At 38.6% G+C, this 21,228-nt stretch overlaps 1 protein-coding gene across 8 annotated transcripts in view; it reads left to right on the top strand.

Moving 5' to 3' along the window:
- Positions 1–21,228, top strand: part of plppr4b (phospholipid phosphatase related 4b) — a 49,946-nt gene that overhangs the window by 1,525 nt on the left and 27,193 nt on the right. For 4 of the 8 annotated variants that reach the window (XR_004337300.1, XM_032551069.1, XM_032551070.1 and 1 more), the window contains exons 2-7: positions 5,499–5,684; positions 6,956–7,085; positions 7,231–7,426; positions 10,538–10,595; positions 11,410–11,583; positions 14,018–14,110. Coding sequence is in view for 7 of the 8 variants with exons in the window: in XM_032551069.1 (XP_032406960.1) it covers positions 5,499–5,684; positions 6,956–7,085; positions 7,231–7,426; positions 10,538–10,595; positions 11,410–11,583; positions 14,018–14,110 (837 nt within the window). In the remaining variant the exon portion in view is untranslated. Of the gene's footprint in view, positions 1–5,498; positions 5,685–6,955; positions 7,086–7,230; positions 7,427–10,537; positions 10,596–11,409; positions 11,584–14,017; positions 18,571–21,228 lie in introns of those variants that run through there. The other 4 variants (XM_032551072.1, XM_032551071.1, XM_032551065.1 and 1 more) reach the window with 3 other exon arrangements.

The raw sequence follows: 21,228 nt of genomic DNA on the forward strand, positions 1-21,228 counted from the left end.
ACGGGACTGAAAGAAGCTTAGGAGTTATGCCTAGCTTAGCATTGGAATAATTTATGTAGCCTACACGACCAAACCACAAGATGAAAAGCTATAGATGTATGCACTAATCCTTTTACTAGAATATTCTACCTGTTAAAAAATATTTTAAATACATAGGTGTTTTAAGAATAAAACAGTATCAGAGGAAACAGGTTTTTATTGGAACTAAATTAAACACAGACTGTCGTGTTCTGTGTTTTCTGTGTGTTAATTTCGAGTTTTCTGTGTCCTTGAGTCTCTTCGTTGTCCTGTCCTCCCCTTGATTGTTCCCAGGTGTGTCTCGTTCTGTGATTACCCGCTGTGTATTTAAATCCACCTGTGTTCCTTGTTCCTCGTCGGGTCCTTGTCAATGTCTTGTGAATGTGTCAATGTCTAGTCAATTCGTCGTCCAATGTGCGTGCTGCCTGTTTGGACTGAGTTTCATCATTAAACATCATTATTCATCTTACCTGGGTCCGCCGCGTCTGCCTCACCACCAACACCGCACCGTAATTCATGACACAGACAAATCACTGCAACTCTTTTTTGCGCATTAATGCATTGTATGACAGACTTTCTCAAATGCAGCCATTTGATAAAGTGGCTGAACTGAACTGCGCAGGTCACTGTGCTCCTGAAATGATAGGATATGATTAATATACACTAATATTACACGGCTATTACACAGATTCAATCTCACATAGTATCGCTACCAACATCTATTTAGCATGGTTTAATTAAAAAAAAGAGTAATTATACTAAAATATTTTGAAGTATAGGGACAAAATAGCCCACAAAACAACATATTTTGTCCTGACTAACCGCCAAACATTTACAAGAGTAATGACATTGCAGACGGCAAACTAAAGCTGTTTATATCTTTACAATCTGCAATTAAGAGTAGGTCAAAGCTGGAAGTTAATGGTTTCACCTTCTGCCTTATGACTTTAAGGTTCTGTGATTGACATCTAGAAAAATCAGTGATTTGCAACATAGTTTCTGCTTTGCAGAAAGTTTCTGCTGAAATCAGAGGTATTCTTTCTGTTATGCTAACAATAGAACCCACATGTGGATTGAAACTTGAAAACATTGAGTTTTTCTTCAGAAAACTATTTGATTGACACTGTGGCGTTAACCCTCCTGCTATGTTGCGGGTCAAATAAAAAAAAAATTGTTAAAATATATTTTTTTGCATGAAACTTTTTCTATTTGTCTTAATAGGTACACTCTAAATATAAATTAAAAATGGTTCATTTTACACATTTGCAACGCTCCCCCACCCCTCACGCGTCTACATATTAAATAGATACTACTCGGGTCAATTTGAACAGGTGTTCTGATTATCAGTTCTACCTTGTCAGATGTTCCTACCGTAGCACGGATAGATAAGTCTGTCAGTGATACGGGTCCAAAACTGCTACCGTCATGTTTACAAATAGAAAACTATAGAGGGTTGTGTGAATGTTAAATATATTGGATAACATTACTTGAGTGATGGGACTGAAGTGGAAGCTTAGGAGTTATACTTAGCTTAGCATTGGAAGAATTTATATACAAGACGAAACCACAAGAAGATCACTTCCTTCATCTGAATATCCTACCCGTTTAAAATGAAAAGCTACATAAATCCTTTTACTAGAATTTCCTACCTGTTAAAAAATATTTTAAATACAGAGGTGTTTGTAAGAATAAAACAGTATCAGACAGGGGAAACAGGCTTTTATTGGAACTATTAAACACAGACACAGATCACCGCAGATCTTTTTTGCGCATTAATACGCTGTATGTCTGTTATCAGATGCAGCGCAGCCACAATGTGTCCACCGAACTGCGCAAGTCACTTCTGAAATGATAGGATATGATTAATATACACTAATATTACACTACAGTATTACACAGCTTCATTCCCACATAGTATTGCTACCAACATCTATTTAGAAAAGTTTAATAAAAAAAGACTGTAATTAAACTAAAATATTTTTAAAATATAGGGACAAAGTAGCCCATAAAACAACGTATTTTGTCCTGATTAACCACCAAACAATGACTTACGACTTTGCAGATGGCAAACTAAAGCCATAAATATATTTACAAGCTGATGTCATGTAAATTAAAAACATGAAGTAATACAGCAGCTTAATGAAAGCCATATATAAAATAAATTAAATAAAGCTTACCGTAATCTTTGATGAAATAAAACACATGAAACGATACTTCCACAGGTAGGACGTATTTATAAGAAATCTACTGAGTAAACAGTATGTGACATAGCATCGATGTGCGCATTACCACAAGGTAGGACGAATTTACGGGTAGCACAAATAAACCGAACACCGGCAGTCAAGTTGAAGGGTAAAAAAGTTCAAAAATGTCCAATTCTATTTGTTTCCTTGCAACTATGAACCATATTTCACCATACACATATACCTCCCCTCCCCCCCCCCTCCCCCCCCCCTCACACACACACACACACCCCACACATATACATGCACACACACACACACACACACACTTTCTCACTATTCTCTTTACTTCACTAGGAAACTGTGAGAAAGCAGCTGTTCATGCAACTTTTGACAGGAACCTTTTCTGTTCCCGTCGGCAAACTCCATCCACTCTGAGTGACACTCAGCAGAAGTGGGGGTAAACATAAATACTCTCTGCATGACTCATTAGTCTTGATTTTAATCAGCGGGTCAATTTGACCCACAACAGAATCCGTGTCTCAAGTTCAATTATAAAGATCACCCCTTGAAAAAAAATTTAAATGTAAGATAAAAAAAATATCTACAAAAAATCTGTTTCAAGGATAATTATTGTTTTTTTTTTGTCTTCTGTTTTTTTTAGTGGACGTAAAAATGTAAATTAAATTTTTTATGTCTAATTGAGTAAATTGTCATCATTGATCCTTTATTTGTGCGAAATAAAAAACATAATTGTACAAATATCCAGTAAGGAAAAATCACTTAATTTCACAGACGTGATGAATATTTAGGATTGGAGTTTAAATTATAGTGTGTTTTACAATAATACAACAGATTAACTTTTAGCTTTTGAAACAACTTTCTTGGGACTTTTTTAGTGATCTTTTTAAAAACTAGAAATCCTAAATAAGAGGTTCATCAGACCTGAAATTTAAATCTGCATATGAAATTCAGTTCAATTAGAAAACACTTTATGCATCCTGAAGAAAACCTAAATGTTGTTGTAACTCTAATAATCCAAGTATCTTCTGTGGACAGTAATGCTGATAGCAGGAAAGGTCTCCAGTAGCAATGAGCTTTACAACTAATCTGAAGAGTCTTCTGACTGAAGACTGTATAACGTCATGACTATCATGACATGCTAACAGCTCAATTCCATGTAGCAGAGACTGTCCTGGATGATTTAATCAGTTAGGCGCTGTGCTAATCCGCCTCCTCTGCTTTTGCCGCTCGTCTTTAAACCTCTGTCTGGATGCACGGTTAGAGAGTCAGCATAGAGATGCTGGAGCCTGGGATATGATTCTTGTCCAATTATTATGAGATGGTTTGAACTTCCTTCTTCTCTCTGCTCTTTGGTTCCTCTCAGGCAGTGACTCAGTCCAGGCGACCCTGTCAGAATTAGTTTCACTTGTGTTCAGTCAGAATTCATTCCAACTTTAGATTTTATAAATAAAAACAGCCACTGATGAAATATCTTTGTAATAGTTTCAGTCATTAAAATAAAAACTGACCCTGGCTAAGCAGAACTCTCCCAGAAGAGACTGGGCTTTATTCAGACAGGTATGGCAGACGCTGTGTGACCCTTTTGGACTCACCTGATTGCTTTACAAGCCTTTATCTGACACATTTATCACAGGCTGTATTAGCGGCAGTTTACTTACACAGCAGTGTGACTCCAAGTGATATTAATAATAAAATAACGATAAAATAAACATTTTTAAAAAATTCTTGAATCCTTATTGTTGGTCACTGCTGATATTTGAATCATTGTGCATTGTTTCTGAAGCAGTGGTGCTGTGTGTTTGGTCTGTGAGAGCTGTGTATGCTAGAGACAGAACCAGCTGTAGAGCACAGCACCATTCACTCAGGGCTTCATTATGCAGACTGGCTATCCTAGATGTAATATGTCATGAAGAAAACATGATTAAATATTGTTGGTTGCAGTCTGTGTTGTTTGACTAAAGGACATGTACTATCAAATATATTTTACTTTATAACTTTTATCATTACAACAAAAGGTTATGTTTAATATTAGACACAGCTGGAGTCATTTTGACTCCCAGCACAAGTCCGACTTCTGTCATCTACAGAAATACTCTGATGACTCTGCAGTTGTCGGGTGAATCAGAGATGAACAAGAGGCTGAGTACAGAGAGCTGATGGACTGCTTTGTGTCATGGTATGGGAACAAGCATCTCATCTTAAATGTGAACAAAACAAAGGAGATGATTGTTGATTTCAGTAGGAACAGGGTTAGATCAAACCCTATTTCCATCATGGCAGAAGAAGTGGAGGTGGTTGAGGAATATAAATACCTTGGTGTTCATCTAGAAAACAGACTGGACTGGAGACGCAACAGTGAAGCATCTAGAAGAAGGAACAGAGCAGACTGTAGGAAGCTAAGATCGTACAAGGTTTGCAGCAAAATGTTGCAGATCTTCTGTCAGTCTGTTGTTGGAAGCATCATCTCTGCTGCCTTCATCTATTGGGGCAGCAGCATCAGAGCCAAGGACATTAGAAGGCTCAACAGCCTGATAAAGAAGTCTGGTTCTGTTCTGAGGATGACTGTCTTCTTTCCATCCTTCTTATGCAAAGAAGGATTCTTCATAGGATCAAGAAAATAATGGACAACCCTGACCATCCTGTTCATGACACTGTCTTGGGAAGGCAGAGCATCTTCAGTCAGAGGTTTCTTCAGATTCAGCGCAGTACAGACCGCTGCAGAAGATCTTTCCTGCCAACAGCCATCACCACCGCCGACCTGTTCAGCTCCCAAAGTCCTGTCCACTTACTCTGTGACAGGTTAGGTGTGATGATGTATTTGAGCTGCAGATAGCCTCTCAGCCTGTCTTAAGCTCAGCTGAGCTGTGTGAATGCCTGGCTCCAGTAGCCTCCACAGAACTGCGCAGTGTTGAGACGTTAAGATGAGCTTTAATCCCACACGTCTGACCAGATGTCTCAATGTTCGTCCTCTGTTGTTTCTAAACCCTAAATATGTAAAATACACTTTCATTATAGTTTAGTGGTCACATTTAGGATCAGTGGGTACATTTCAAGTTAGTTGTTAATTCCGTTCAACATCTTCCATTTTTCTTTTCATAGGTCACATCCATAATCTTCCATGCATCATTGAATCAAATTAACATGCTCAGTGATCCAAAAGGCCATTACAGCAGCTACAGCCATAAAAAAAAAAGTATTGACTGGAAATCTACATAAGCTTCAGCTTTTATGACCTGGAAGTGTGGTAACTCTGTGTGGCTCTGGTCTCCATAGCTGCCCATCCTGGTCTCATCTGTGGTCAGTCTCTACTTCCTGGAGTGGACCGATGTGTTCAAGCCGGTGAATTCTGGGTATAACTGCCACGACCGCAGCCTGAGCCTGCCCTACATTGACCCCAACCATGAGGTCATCCCACTGCTGATGCTGCTTAGCCTGGCCTTCGCTGGACCAGCCATCACTGTGAGTATTAAGACCATAAACATGCACAGAGTTCCTGTTTCTTTGGAAAACCACATGGTTGAATATGGGAAAATATCAGTATTAAAACAATTATTTTATTCAGAATATTTCACTGTATAAGGTACAGTTAGAAGTATAAACTCTCATAAACTGTACAATAATACAGCCAGAAGTTCACATGCAACCTCAGCTGGGGCTCCAAAGTGAAATGGAATCTGCAGACTGAGCTGCCATTCACATGGCCTGAGGCTGAGGGTGGCAGTTCAAAGGTTCATCACATTTTAATAAAGTGTTTTGCAATTGCAATGATAGACAGAGTGAGCTACACTTTTCAGTTCAAATGCATTTTGTTTGTTTGAATGAATGAATGGACATTTAGGTGAACTTATTCTTACTTTTTGCCTCTGAACCTCATCATTGAGCGCCCCAGGCAGACAGACATATGGCACTGACCCAGGGCAATGTGAACGCCCCACACACTGGTAGACAGTCAGCAAGGCACAGGAGTGTCAGCCATAGAGACACAGGAGATATAGGGGGTCAACACCCCCCCCCCAGTCACACAACCAGTTCCCTCCGCCCCATGACTGCACGTCAGACAGCCAAGCACCAGCATGGAAAGACAAGAAATTTCTTTTCTAGGAATTTTTAATAGTGATCTGACAGAACAGTGGATGACATGCAGCAAAGGTCATCGGTCCAGGCCAAACCCATGACGGCCATAGGCTAAGTCCTTCGTACATGGGTCGTGCGCTTTACCCCTGCGCCACCACCATGCCCAGAATTCAATGAAGTTAATGGCTCGATGCAATCAACTGTTGACTTTCCCCACATCCTTGCTCTGGAGGCGGATCACTGGGAAGTTAATGCAACTGGCTTGGATTACTTAGAAAACATTCTATCAGTTGGAATAATGAATGAAAGTTGCTTTGTTTTATAGCTTGAATGAAACTGTAACATTTTGGATTGATTAAATCATATGTTGTGTCTGTCTGTCTTGTAAGTTGCTTGATATAATTGCACATGATGTGAATTGACGCCATATCAAAAATTTGATTGAATTGGATTAGATCTGAAATTATGTAAACATTATTAAAGGCAACAATGATTCAGTACCAACCACAATGTGTACAGTAAAGGTTAAGCCTAGCAAGTAAGTAACAAAAAACACATTGAAGACTAAATGTTGAGTCTGCTTTCATCCTCAGTAAAATCTTTACCAACCACATCTACATGGAAGCACATGCAATAAATGAGCGATTGTTCTCCAGATCATGATTGGAGAGGCCATCTTGTTCTGCTGCCTTTCTCGGAGGAAGACTGGCGGTGGAACGGAGGCTAGCATCAACGCAGCTGGCTGCAATTTCAACTCTTTCATTCGCCGAGCCATCCGCTTTGTTGGTATGCTCACTTTCTTAGTTTTTGGTTTAAGACCAATAAACGCTTGGTTCTTCCTAATTCATGTTGCATTTTCTCTCATTATCATCCCAGGTATGATTTTTGGACCTCTTGTACAGTTGTCTCACGTCAAACCTTTCATCCTCAGGTGTTCATGTGTTTGGCCTCTGTGCGACCGCCCTTATTACCGACATCCTGCAGCTAATGACTGGCTATCCAACACCCTACTTCCTCACTGTGTGCAAACCCAACTACACCACACTGAATGTCAGCTGTGATAAAAACCCCTATGTGACAGAGGATATCTGCTCAGGAGCAGACCCTGCAGCCATAAACCAGGGGAGGTGAGGAGGAAAATCATTCATCTCTTTCACTTACCTCTAGAACTAAGAACATCCCAGTGACAAAAGAAATCTATAAGACACTGTAATTAAGGAGTATGTATTTTGCTCCTTTGCAACAGTTTTAAAAAAATGTGTTAAATAAGAACTGATCAACCGACGTGTGGGGACAGTTTGAGTTCTGAATACATCAGTCTCACACGATTAATCAGCAGTTCAGAATTTTTATTAAACGCATGAAATAAATGTTTAAACTGTTACAGAAAAGCATCCAGAGCAAGGGGCCCTCAGAGGTCTTGAGGGCCAATGTCCTGCAACTTTTGAATGTGTCTTTGCTTCGACACACCTGAGTCAAACCATGAGTTCATCAGCAAGTCCCTGGAGAACTTCACTGCAGACTGAGCAGGTCATAAACATCTGATTCAGGTGTGTTGGATCAGGGAGACATTTAGTAGTAAGAGGACATCAACCCTCCAAGCCTGGACGTGAGCATGTTATTACTGTTAAACCCACGGTCTCTGTTTTTGTTGGGGTTTTTTTAAGTTACTCTGAGCAACATTTAGCAGAGTAGATAAAAGTGAAAAGCTGGAGATATTGGATGAGAAACTAGTGTAAACACATGCAGAAACACACCTACCTACGTCATTTAGAGAGAACACAGTGGTTCTCAAGCTGCATGCTGCAAATGATGACGACGTTTGTGCTTTGATACTCTGAGCTCTGGCTTCGCAGTCTTTTCCATTTCATAAGAGCATTTAGGGACAGTTTTGTAGATGGAAAATATTGAGGTGAGAACTGATGTGATGCCTAACACTGACCTGATGTGGTGACAGCTCTGCTGGAATGTTTCTCCTGGCTAACTTCATTCTGTTTTTCATCAATGATCCGAATGCCCAGACCCTAGTTTTCCTCAAAAGAAATGTCACACATTCATTAGTTCAGTGCACTTAATGTTTTGATAGAGTGGAAGGATTTCTATTGGTTGATCTATTTCAGCAGCTGAAATAGATCAACCAACAGGTATTTCATCTGACTACCTGGCAGTCGAGTACGTTGGGGACCAGAGCATTGATTCCTTGAGACTCCCTCTAAAAGTCCTTCTGTCTTTTTCAGTAGTTCAAACACCAAATATACCTCAATGTTCATTGAATCGGACAATGGAAACGTCTTAGCTCTACAGCAGAAGCTGAGGTCTACAATCTTCCTTACCTCCACAGCCAATCACTGCAAAGGAAATGAATGGCGCTTCTTGATTATTATTATTACATAGTCCTGAGTTTAGATAATAATAATTTAACCAATAAGCCAGCCCATTTTAGTTGGATTACTTTATCAGTCAATTTTCCAATCAAATATCTGTGCATCATCCTAGTTGCCATAGCAACAGCTAAATGGGATCATGACAGCAGAGTATTTTGGGATATGGTTGCCCATAATTCTTCCATTGACCCACAAACATCTCATAATTCAAGAGGTGTTAAAGAACGACATGTTGAGGGGAGAGTTGAACTTTTTTCCTGTTCTTATTGATGGAAGGCTTTAAATAAATTGTTTTTTAGCCTTGATTTAAAGGAATTCATTATTTCAGCAGCTTTACAGTTTTCTGGAAGTTTGTTCCAGAAATTGAATGCTGCTTGAACCAGAACCAGAACCATGCTTGGTACGAACCATGGACTGAGGAAAACTAGAACCAGGCTTACTGCTGTCATAGTATTATTACTGGATGTATTTTAGTGAAAGGAATATTTGCCTGTTAGATTTATTTTTTTATCTTTTATAAATCAAGTTTGCTTTTTGATGGATAGATGTATATTAGCAACGCCAAGTATATATTACCATGGTATGGTATGGTATGGCTATTGCTGCAATAAATTATTGTGGTTGCTGATTCATCTGTCACTTTTTTAGCTCAGTTGCCTAGTCAGTATATGTCTTAACTAGCTTTCTGAGGGCCACAGCTTTATCATTTCCATCTTTCACAACAGCTTCTCCAGTCTGCACTGCACATCTGCTGATTTCACCCTGATGCCTCTAGATCATGATGGAATTCTCACGGTAGCTTAGAATGAGGTGAATTTATAGTTTTTTTTCCCCCTTCTTTGTTAGCTCTAATTCCAATTCTATATTGCTTAAGGAGGGCAAACCTGAATGGAGTTATTCCTCACTAAGTACAGATGTTTAGACAGACTGATTTTTAAATAATTTATTTTATATTAGAAGTCATGTTAAACAGTATGTTGGCTTATTTTATATGCCAGTCTAAATCATTTTTATTTTAAATACGAAGTTCAAATACTTGTATTTGGAGATTTACAGTAAGTAAATTTGTGTGCAGATTTGTTTTTCACTTTTAATTATTGAATTACTGCTCTTAGACAATATTCAGTTAAAAGAAACAGGAAAGAGAAGGAAAATCTGTCTGTACTAAACTAACTGTTAGCCACCAGAGGCACTCGTTAGCCATCAGGCATCGACTTCAGAGATACTTCACCGGAAGACCAGAGACTCATCCACCAGAGTCGTAGTAAAGAAATCTGCTGGACTGATTTCAGCTCTAAATTTAGGTCAGTTCTGTGAGAAGCAGTGCAGTCAGTTTTCACATCTGTATTAATTTTTAATGATTCCACAGATGTTTCAGATGGAAATTACATGAAGGCACACGTGAATATACTCAACTGCTTGAATGCACCAAGATGCTGGGATCCACACACATACACACACCCACGCCCACCCACCCCCACACACACATGCACATGCACATGCACACACAGCTAAGCTGGTTAGAGGACGAAATGTGAGGAGCTGGTAGAAATAGGTCACATGGATGGAGCTCACTGAGAAAGTGGGCCACAGGTTCACGTTCCCTCTGCAGCTCCCAGCTCAGCTCCTGCTGAAATGCACCATAACAAGGCTGGATCAGACACAGGCTGCACGCTTAGATATTTTTTTATGGGTCTGTGATGGGTTGTTACAGTAGGTAGAAAATCATACGGGAGATATCTAATATGAATGATGAGAGAACCCATGGAAACAAAACACCCTGGCATCATACTTGGTTTTCTTTGGCCTTAGTGATGACTCCCTTGTTCTCTTTTTTGTTTTGTTCTGTTACAGAAAATCCTTCCCATCCCAGCATGCCACACTAGCATCCTTTGCTGCTGTCTACATATCAGTGAGTAATTGAACCTTTCTAAAAACACACAGATACCATGGACAGATTTAATTACACTTTTTAGTTGAGGATAATAGTCTTTTATTATCTGCTCTATGTGCTTCGTTCATATGCCTGGCAGCTGGTTCAGTTCCTGGAGCTTCAGTATAGACTGCTGTAAAAAAGTATTTAAAGACTTGTTTTCTTATTAGTCAAGCTTAAATAGCATGTCATTAAACAGATAGCGGTGTGTTAGCGGTACACACTCATTCCATTTTTAGTTCCCTTTAAATGGGATTTGCAAAAAGAAAAACAAAAAGTGACCACTTTGTAACTGACTGCCAATTTTATTAATAAAGAATAAGGATGTGTAGCCAATGGATAAATGGATGGATGGATGGATGGATGATATAATAATAAAAGCACTTACAGTTTGTCAATGCTGTTGTTTGGAACTTTTTAATAAGATATTTAGTAATAACAAAATGTTTAAGTAATATTTTAGTTTTGATACTTAGTTCGGTGTATCAGATATGCTCCCCGTGGTATCAACAGTGTGTTGTCACATCCTGTAGTCCTACAATAGTTTAGATCAGCTGAAAACTGCAGGCTGCTGTATTTGGAGTTAAGCTGATTTTTCTCTACTACTAAAAATGTTTAGATTCACTCTGATGATGTTTCAGGTGACTGATTTAGCTAAGTGCAAAGTGAACTATGTGCTTATTTGCTGTATAGGCCTTCTCTGCAGCCCTATATGGATGGATGGACTTTGAATGATCTTTAGAAAGCCTGCAGAGCCACTCATCAGGAATGATATGTGTTTTTGTGTTGACAGATGTATTTCAACAGCACTCTCACAGACTCGTCCAAGCTGCTTAAGCCTCTGCTGGTCTTCTCTTTTATTATAAGTGCCATCATTTGTGGTTTGACTAGAATCATTCAGTACAAGAACCACGGTGTTGACGTTTATCTGGGATTCCTAATTGGAGGTGGTATCGCCGTGTACCTGGTAAGTTTGTCAAAAATTGCTCTCTTGCTAGCATCTTTTATATGGTGAAATTAGCTACCAAGAAAACAATTTACTTGTAACTTTGAAGTCTTGAAAACAGCATGTTTCATCATAAACAACTATCAATTTTTCACTTCAATACTTCTTTGGGCTGAATTCACTTCAGTTCATTAGATTAAATAATACTAATCCAGACATTTGGAGAGCACTAGAGTAATTAATGGATATTTTACAACTATACCATAATCTTGTATCAAATATATATCGTTAAAATGAACATATATGGGACTATCTGGACAAACTGTCTCACTTACATGTACAGTACAGACCAAAAGTTTGGACACACAGTTGTGTCCAAACTTTTGGTCTGTACTGTACATGTATCACAAGCCCACACATGCAACTCATAGATACATATTGGATAACTGAGATGATTATCCAAAGTCAGGAATCAGTAGGATTAAGTATTTGAACACCCTGCGACTTTGCAAGTTCTTCCACTTCGAAATCATGGAGGGGTCTGAAATTTTCATCTTAGGTACATGTCCACTATGAAAGACATAATCTAAAAAAAAATCTGGAAATCACAATGTGTTATTTTTTAATAATTTATTTGTGTGTTACTTCTGCAAATAAGTATTTGATTACTTGTGAAAATCATTGTTAATATTTGGTAGAGTAGCCTTTGCAGTTACAGAGGTCAATCGTTTCCTGTAGTTTTTCTCCAGGTTTGCACACACTGCAGCAGGAATTTTGGCCCATTTCTCCACGCAGATCTTTTCTAGAACAGCCAGGTTTTTGGGCTGTTGCTGAAAAACACTGCGTTTGAGCTCCTCCAAAGATTTTCTATTGGGTTTAGGTCTGGAGACTGGCTAGGCCACTCCAGAACCTAGATATGCTTCTTACAGAGCCACTCCCTGGTTATCCTTGCTGTGTGCTTCCGGTCATTGTCAAGTTCTTCCATGACAATGACCTGAAGAGAGCTGACACTACATCCTTAAGTGGGAGAACTTGCAAAGTCGCAGCATTCAAATACTTATTTGAAGATACTCCAAATACAAAGATGGTAGCATAAATGTTTGGCTATTGAATTGGACCATTCAAGGCTTTTTCTCTATTCTTCCTCTTTCTTTTCTCTCTCCCTGACGGATAAGTCCTCTTTTGCGACATTGTTTTGCTAACTTATCTTCTATCGTAGCTTTTGAGGTTTGCATGAACTCTGCAAATAGCAGCTCAGTACTGGTGAAGTGTGACCTACCGCGGCCACCAGGGGACCACCAAGAGCAATTCATGTTTATTTCCCATATAAAGAATGATTTCTACATTAATTATCAAATATATATTATTGTAAAAATCAGAACTCTATAATGAAATTATGTGTTTTGTTAATATAATCACATAGAATCATTACTAAACAAAAAAAAGTTCCACTTAGGGGACTCCCTAGTAGCCCTAGAGCCCTAAGGAGCCACTTAGTTTGCTTATGCTTTGGTCTGGCCTTGTTTGAAATATATAAGCAGTGAGGAAATTTCATAATTAAACTTGTTCCATGCGTGGCATCCTGTTCATTATACCCATTGACATGAATGGATTAGGAGACCTTGATTCAGTTATTTGAATGAGTTATGACATTTTTTTGGAAGTACATTGGAGCTCACTGTTACCAATGTTTTGATGCCAGTCCTTAAACTCCTAAAAGAAGACAGGGTGTCTGCCTTACCAAAAAATAAACCTGGGAGAAAAACCTGATAACCAAACTGAACCTCATATTTATTTATGAAGCACATTCTAAAACAAAAAGACATAAATAAATAAATAAAATAAATAAATAAATAAATAAATAAATAAATAAATAAATACATACATACATACATACATACACACCTACATACATACATAAAGAAATATTGAACATGGAACAGAACAAAACTACTAAGTACTAGATAATCCTTGAAATAAGAATGACAGTTCACATCACTCAAGTGCCACAGAGTTGATGTCATAAGTCCGATTTTAAAAGACTTTGAGAGGAGCAGATGATCAGATGACTACAACAAGGATCTGATGGGATCTGAAGAGAGGGATTAATGGACTAGATCTGTTGTATCGGAAGTGGCAAGATCATAATAGATTAACTACAGTATATGCTCATTTATACACTCTAGGAACTACAAATTCTTAGAGTTCCTGCAGTCCGAAAGTGAAGCACTCCAACACACCAATGCAGAAAGGCCTCGGCAGGAACCTAAATGAAATATAACTGCTCCATAGACTATGTTTCCACCTGTGGTTCTCTGTTTTTACCTTTAGGATTAGTGAAACACTTAAGCTATAAGAACCTATTAAAACTGTATAAAATAAAAAGTGTCACAGTCATGTCAATGATTTGTGCATTATCAAGTAAAGTACGTACTTGTGTTTGATTTGTTTCCAGGGGGTGTATGCAGTTGGAAATTTCCAGTCAAGTGAGGAGCCCAACAGCAGTCCTCCTGTTCTTTTGCACCACCCTTCTTGCACATTGCCACATGTAAGCCAGGAGGCTGTTCTCCATCACCTTCAGATGAAAGCTAGTATGTCTAGTGAGGCTGGTATCCCCACCTCCCACTCTGAAAGCCTGCTTCACCGAGGCCTTCAGCAGCAGAGACCTGAAGACAGCCTAAAGCGCTCCAATGCTAATGTGGAAGTGATGTCGCCCTGCAGCCCCCAGAGCAAAGATGCCATGATGAGTTTTAGCCATACACTCCCTCGGGTTCACACCCCTCAGGCCATAGCAGCATATGAAGAAGCCGCCAGACGCCATGCTGCCACTCTCCACCATGCGTCCATGGACTCCAGTCGCTCAAAGCAGCTTCTGTCTCAATGGAAAAGCAAGAACAACAACCATAAATGCTCCATGATGTCCCCAGACTCCTTTTCCTCCTCTGTCGACTCATCTTCTGGACACCTTCCACATCATGGCAGCATTGAGCTACGATCCAGCGCTGAACCATCAACTGTGGGCATAAATGGAGGCCTTGATGCCAGCACATACTTGTCCAAGCTACCCACTGGTGCTAGTACCACACTACCCAGTAACTGCAGTGGAATCACTGGAGGCACTAGGATATCAATGCAATCTAGACCCGGGTCATCACAGCTAGTGCACATACCAGAGGAAGCACATGAAAATTACAAGACCTTTTCCCAAAGGACAGGAGCAAGTGACATAACAGTCAACAGTACAGTTCAAGCTAACTGGCAAAGAGCAGCTGAGAAGACTGGAAACATGCAGAGCACCCAGCCACGAATCATGCAAGTGATTGCTATGTCCAAGCAGCAGGGTCTACTTCAAACCCATTCCAAAAGCTTAGATGAAAGCAGCATGGGTTTTAATGACAATGGAAGTTGCCACGGTAGTACACGATACAGAGCACTCACCGATCAAGACCCTATCAGCACCACAGGGCCCAGCTCACTGGGCAGCACCACTGGTAGCATTTCAGGAAGCACTGGAGCAATTGTCAGAGTAGAGGCCCACCCTGAAAATAACAAACCAGTTATTCAAGCTCCATCTACAGATGGAAGTGGATCTTGGAGGTGGCGATCGCTGGATCATGGCAACAGTGTCGGTGGAAGTACAGGGACTAGCTGTGTTGGTAGTGGGTCAGGTCTCAGGCAGACTGTTGAGCACAATGATCAAAGCGTCGACTCAGAGAGTTCAGACTCAGCTCGTGAAGGGTCCATTGACCAGAAACGTGGCAAACATATTATTATCACCACCTCAACTGTTGGAACCCCATCCATAGTTACTGTTCACACCCAGAACACTGGCCAGTCAGAGCAGAGGCTCCATCCTCAGGGCCTTTCCACCATAAGGGTCACTCCAGGAGATGGATGTGGTCCTGGGGCTGGAGGAGGTGGTAACTTAGGGGGAGAGGCAGCTTCCGAAATCCCCTCAGTTGCTTCCAGTCGTGAGTCAACGCTGCGAAGAAAAAGCAATAATATCATTATGATCCCAGAGAGAGCCAACAGTCCTGATAATGCTAGGAATGTTTTCTACAAGGGAACCTCAATTACTCCTACTTTCAAGGAATAAAACACGATGTGACCGGACTGCCATTTGAAGAAAGCAAATACAAGTGTATTTTCAGAAAATTCTAATTCTAAAGAAGTTTATATGTAGCATGGTTCTTGTACACGCTTACACTGAAGCGCAACAGTTTGTGTGTTGTTAAAATAATCACTGTGTATTTCTTTGTGGTCACTCCTATGGGAATCCTTTTTATAGAGTCATATGTTTTGGACTAAAAAAAAACAACAAAAAACAATGTGCCAGTCACATTAAGACAAAATTGTTGTTCCATAGCTGTGAAACCAATGTTTACTTCCCTACATTGTAAATACTGTGTATACTTGAAAGTGGTGCTACACCAGCCAAAACTATTTATTTAGTAAAAAGCATTCTGTATTCTCCAAATACACCAATAATTATTTTACAGAGAATTTCAACAATGGCAAGAAGGATTATGTAATGCTTCTGTTCTGTACAGGTAACCCATCTTTAACAGAATACTGTTGGAACCATAAGTGAGCTTAGCATTTATCATGTAGCTACAAAGACAAATTAGACGTAACTTGCACTAAAGTAAGCGTTTACTGTACGCTGCATCATACTGTTTTATACATCTGTATACATATACTACTCACAAAGTGTTAGGGATATTTTGCTTTTGGTCAAATTTGTGGAAAACTTAGAAAGTTCACACAACAAGGATATCATGGCATGAAAGTAGGCAAGTTTAGAAATATCCTACAATGATTTCCCTACCTCACACAGTGTATTAAAAGAAAAGCCAAGAGTTGTGGGCATGCAACAATAATTAATGTCAATGTCTCCATAATGTGTCATGTGACTTGAGCATTAATTACAACTTGACAACAATGTCTCCGATTGTTCACAAGTCAACTTATAGTCTGTTGTGGCATGACGTCCCTCTCTTGTTGAAGGGTGGCCCTCAAATCATTGAGTTTCTTGAATATGAAGTTACAAGTCCCTGTACAGCGACTTAGCTGACCCCACAGGTTCTCCATGAGAACCAGTTCTGGTGAAAATGTTGGCCACTCCAGTCATGGTATCCTGGTGTTCAGCAGGTGTTCCTCAAGATTGCAGCCTCGATGACCTGGAGCATTGTCATCCCTTTGTTTTTTATCATTAATCCATGACTGGATTAATGATGTTATTTAGGTTGTATCATTTCTGCTAAACGTGAATGAACTTACATCAGAGAAACGTTCCCTGGCCCATACAAGGCCAGGCCACTCAGCCTGTTGGTGTGACCAGTTATGGTTGCAGGCTGTCCAGTACACAGACCACACTGATGTTAATGATTCCTAATGATCTGATGTGGCATCTGGGAGCCTCTCACCTCCCTTAAATGTACCAGGAGTTGAATGGCATTCATCATCCAGTTGTGCTGGGCATTGTTCACTTCACAGCAGACGTGGCCAAAGAAAGTCCACTGTTATACCTTTCTGTGACTCTTCCAGTCTTTCTATTGTATATCTACATTGCAACCTGCTGATGATACTGTGACTCTGTAAGCTCAGTGGCCAATTCCGCCTGAGAACATCCTGTTGGAAGCCTCATAATGGAAATTATGTTGGTCAATTGTTAGCTGTTGCTCTGGTCTCATGATGTCAAAATGTCTGCAGTATGTTGAGGAGAACTGTTTTAATACAAGAAAAAACAATTGAGGTAGGAAAAGTATTGGTTGATTCAGGGGTCAAATACCTGTTGTGAATTTTGCCATTAAAAAACAGTAGGTTGTTCAAAATGTATTGAAACATTGAACAGTTGGATATGTGTATTCAAAGATTTAGCGAAAGTCACATGAAGTTCAGCTGTAAAGGTGATAATGCATCCCGACACTTCATCTGATAGCCTAATATCCCTAACTTTTTGTGAGTACATTTGTAAATGAATGGCAATCAATTCTTAGAGCACATACATCAGCAAAAAAGTGCACTATTTCACCAGTTTTACAACTTCTAAATGTGTTGAAAGATTGACAAAACGTCAGGATTTTTCTGACTCCATTTTATATGTTTTGTTTTTTTTGGAAAGTATTTGAAGTATTCCAGTGAAATCCATTTTGTGCGCATGAATTACCTGAGTCAGTAAGAGTGAATAAAAAAGAAGACCTATTTCAGTCAGTGTAAATACAAAAAGCATTATGAGATGAATATCTTTTTAAAGGACCAAAAGCTTTGCAAACCAGCAATATGTGAAAAAGGAATTGTGCTTTTTTAAATCATACAGTTGCTATGATTCACCATGTTTTATGTTTGTTTCTCCAGTCCAGCTACTGCTGGACCTAAATAGCCTTCCATTAAACCTCAGAAAGAGATTAGGCAGCCATCAGCTTGTGGCGGGTTATGCACCAGGCAACACCACCTCTTAATATAACATGATGGCTTTGGAGTGGCCTAGATAAAGTATGAAAGTATTGAAAATCCTCCAGTGGTTGAATTAGAATAATTCTGTAAAGGAAAGTTACAAGCAGCTATCATGCTTAGGAGCATCTATGGCTTCACATAAGGCAAACTTGGATTGCATAGCTTGTTTTTCTTTATAGGTAAAATAAATCCTTGTTTGAAAACTGCTTTTTTATTCACTCAGGTTTGATTTTCTAATTCCAAAAACTGTATAATCATCTATAGCAATTACATATGAGAAAAACTCCTTTAAAGGAAAAGGGAGCAGTTGCTCCCTTAAATGAATTTAAGGGAGCAACTGCAATATCTATTACTGAGGCTGCAGTACTTCAATATATAGTGTTTTAGAAAAAGGGATCTTTTTGTTCACAATATCTAAATGCTGTATTCCTCTGTGTACACCAATGTAGCAAAAGCACAGATTGTTTTAAACAACCTAATGTTGCTTGTGTAGCAGAGCTCAACAAAGGTTTCCTAAAAGATTTAGACATAAAGTGTCAATTTCAATTAAAATGTATTCTGTTGGTTTTTGTTTGTGTATAGCTATATTGAGTTCTCTCTGTTTTCTTGCTTGACAACCAGGAATTTAAATGAACTTTTTGGAGTAAAGTGGAATATTACTGTCAAAAAGAAGTAAGACGGGTAACAGAAACCTGAGCATTGTTGAGAAAAATCATCGTTTTCTCCTTTATGTGTTAGTGAGCTGAACACTGGCATTGTTCATCATTCTTCAGGGTGAAACAGCTCTGATGGCTTCAGGTTCTCTGGTTCTGAAAATTCCTTATAAGAGTTAAAGGACATGGTGGTTCTCTAACTCTTTACCTTCACACTTTAGTGTTCTGTTTCCAGTAGACTCTACAATCATGTCTCATGCAAAGTTTTTTGTTGATCTTTTTTTGCTTTTAACGAAATGCAGCCTCACCTTTTAACTGATCATTTGTCTTATTTTAACCCTTTCATGCATGAATTATGATCCTTTGTGTCAGAATTTTTTTTCCATTTTTTAATTTTTTTTCTTAAGGCATAAAAAAAGGTAGGAAAATGTTTTTGTAAAAATATATATATATTTTTTTTATGTGATCAATTGTAATTTTGTCCAAATACAAAGTTGTTATTTGAAAAATACATCAGTAGTATTGTTCTTTAGGGATTATCTGATGTCACAATATGTTTTTTACTTGCAAGAGTCGTCTACAGTAGAAGGAGGGACCGGGTCGGTTCTCATGCTTTTTTGTCTGTCGGCCATATTGTATTTAACAAAAATAATTTCTTGCATTTGCAGCTGATGGCCAGTAGTTGATGGTATATTTTATGATGCATTAGTGTCCACTTCAGTGGTCTGTGTGCATTTATAACATAAAAATCCACAGGAAGCACAAGAAAATGGCTTTTAGATAGCTGTCCACTGTAGTGACCACTATGCATGAAAGCCAGAGCAGCTTTGTTAAAATTTGTTTATTTAATTATTATTATTATTATTTTTACAAACTACAGCAGGTTTGTGCAGACTGACGTAGAGAAAGATTGCTCCAAGATAATTGGACTTCAACAGAAACTCTTGAATACTCTATATAAGAAACAGGGGTTAACCCTAACCCTAACCCTAAGAGAAAAAAAAATCAGTCAAGCTGACCAAATCATTTTAGGGGTAAAGCGGCCTCCTATATTTGTGGGGGTTTAGGGAACATCACTGCTTAAAATCTGTGAAAACTTGAAACCCCCTCTAAAAAACCTTAGAACTGCCTAATTTACTAGATAGAACACCAAATATACCTTAACATGCATAAAATTTATTGCACTCCTGGATTGGCTGCTTTGCAATTACCAGCCAGTGATGTGTCAAGTATCACTGTTGGTAAGATTTTTTTAATTATCCTTTAGAACTAATAAAGTCGTGTGTCCAGCAGCGTATAACTTGTACCATGGGCTGTCAATCAGACTAGAGCGTGCTCTGGGTTGTTGACCTACTAAATCATCACCTTCTGTCTCAGCCTTACATCACTGGTATACGTCTGTTAATTTCCCTATGAACAGTTTCTCATTATTGTCTGCCACCATTTTTAATTTTTGCATATTTTCAGTCACTTCCAATGGAAACCGCCCAGAGTGATCCACCATGTTCCACAGTAGCAAAGCTTTTTCAGCATGCCAGAGATGACTTTGATGTTGACCTTTTCTGGTGACCCCAGCATCTTATTACACTTATGCAAGTATACATTTACAAATTGACAAATTCTTAATTATTACCTTAATTTTACTGTCAATACCAGCTTTTTATGGACCCTCTTATTTGAAGCTAAGTTTTTTGGGGGAAAATACATAAAACACCACTTTTAAGTTTTGTATTATTGCTTTTCACATTTACTTTAGTAATATTTAGAACATTTTTGTAGATGCATTACTTATAACTAAATTCTATTCAAGTTCCTGGTTGTACAGTACTAAAACAAAGAATCTCAAATTTGTTTTAGACTGTGCTAGTTTGATGTTTTGGTTTTGTTTTGTGCCAAAAGGTATTTCGTGAATTTTCTGACAAAAAAATTCATGTTTATTATTAAATGTTTATGTAATAAAAAAACACACACACGCGCACACCCCCACACACACTTTTGGTATTTTAGAATTTGTTACAAATAGAAACTGGGACAACTGTTTCTTGTCATATTGTGATATGGCAAGATGTACCAAAGTCTGTTTTTTCTCACATCAGAACATTTGTGTAGCAAATTTTGTAACCCCAGAAACATTATAAGCATGTTTTGTATAATATAAAACAGTAGAATTTAGTTATACTATAACAATATATCATCATGCTTTTCTTTGTCTCTGTCTGACTGTCATAAGGCTAGCTTTGTATCTAGGTACTCTGATTATTGCTTTTACAGTTGTTACTGTACATGATGACAATGTGAAATGTGAAATACTCAAGAAAATTGCAGGAAGTAGTCTCAAAAGCCAAGACAATTTTTCAGTAAGGAAATAATTATTTACTAAGCAGTCCAAAATAGTTTACATATGAAACTTTATGTCATGTTAATTTATTACTTAATTTAATGGTTTGGCTGCTCAGGTGGTGAATTGGCTGTTAGAGTTCACCTCAGAATCATTTTACTTCTCATTTTTGAAAAGTGCCAAGAGAAGTCTTTCTGCCTGTCTGCAATGTAAAACACA

This window comes from Xiphophorus hellerii, chromosome 21 (genome assembly GCF_003331165.1).
Source record: "Xiphophorus hellerii strain 12219 chromosome 21, Xiphophorus_hellerii-4.1, whole genome shotgun sequence".
In the NCBI taxonomy this organism is placed as follows: Eukaryota; Metazoa; Chordata; class Actinopteri; order Cyprinodontiformes; family Poeciliidae; genus Xiphophorus; species Xiphophorus hellerii.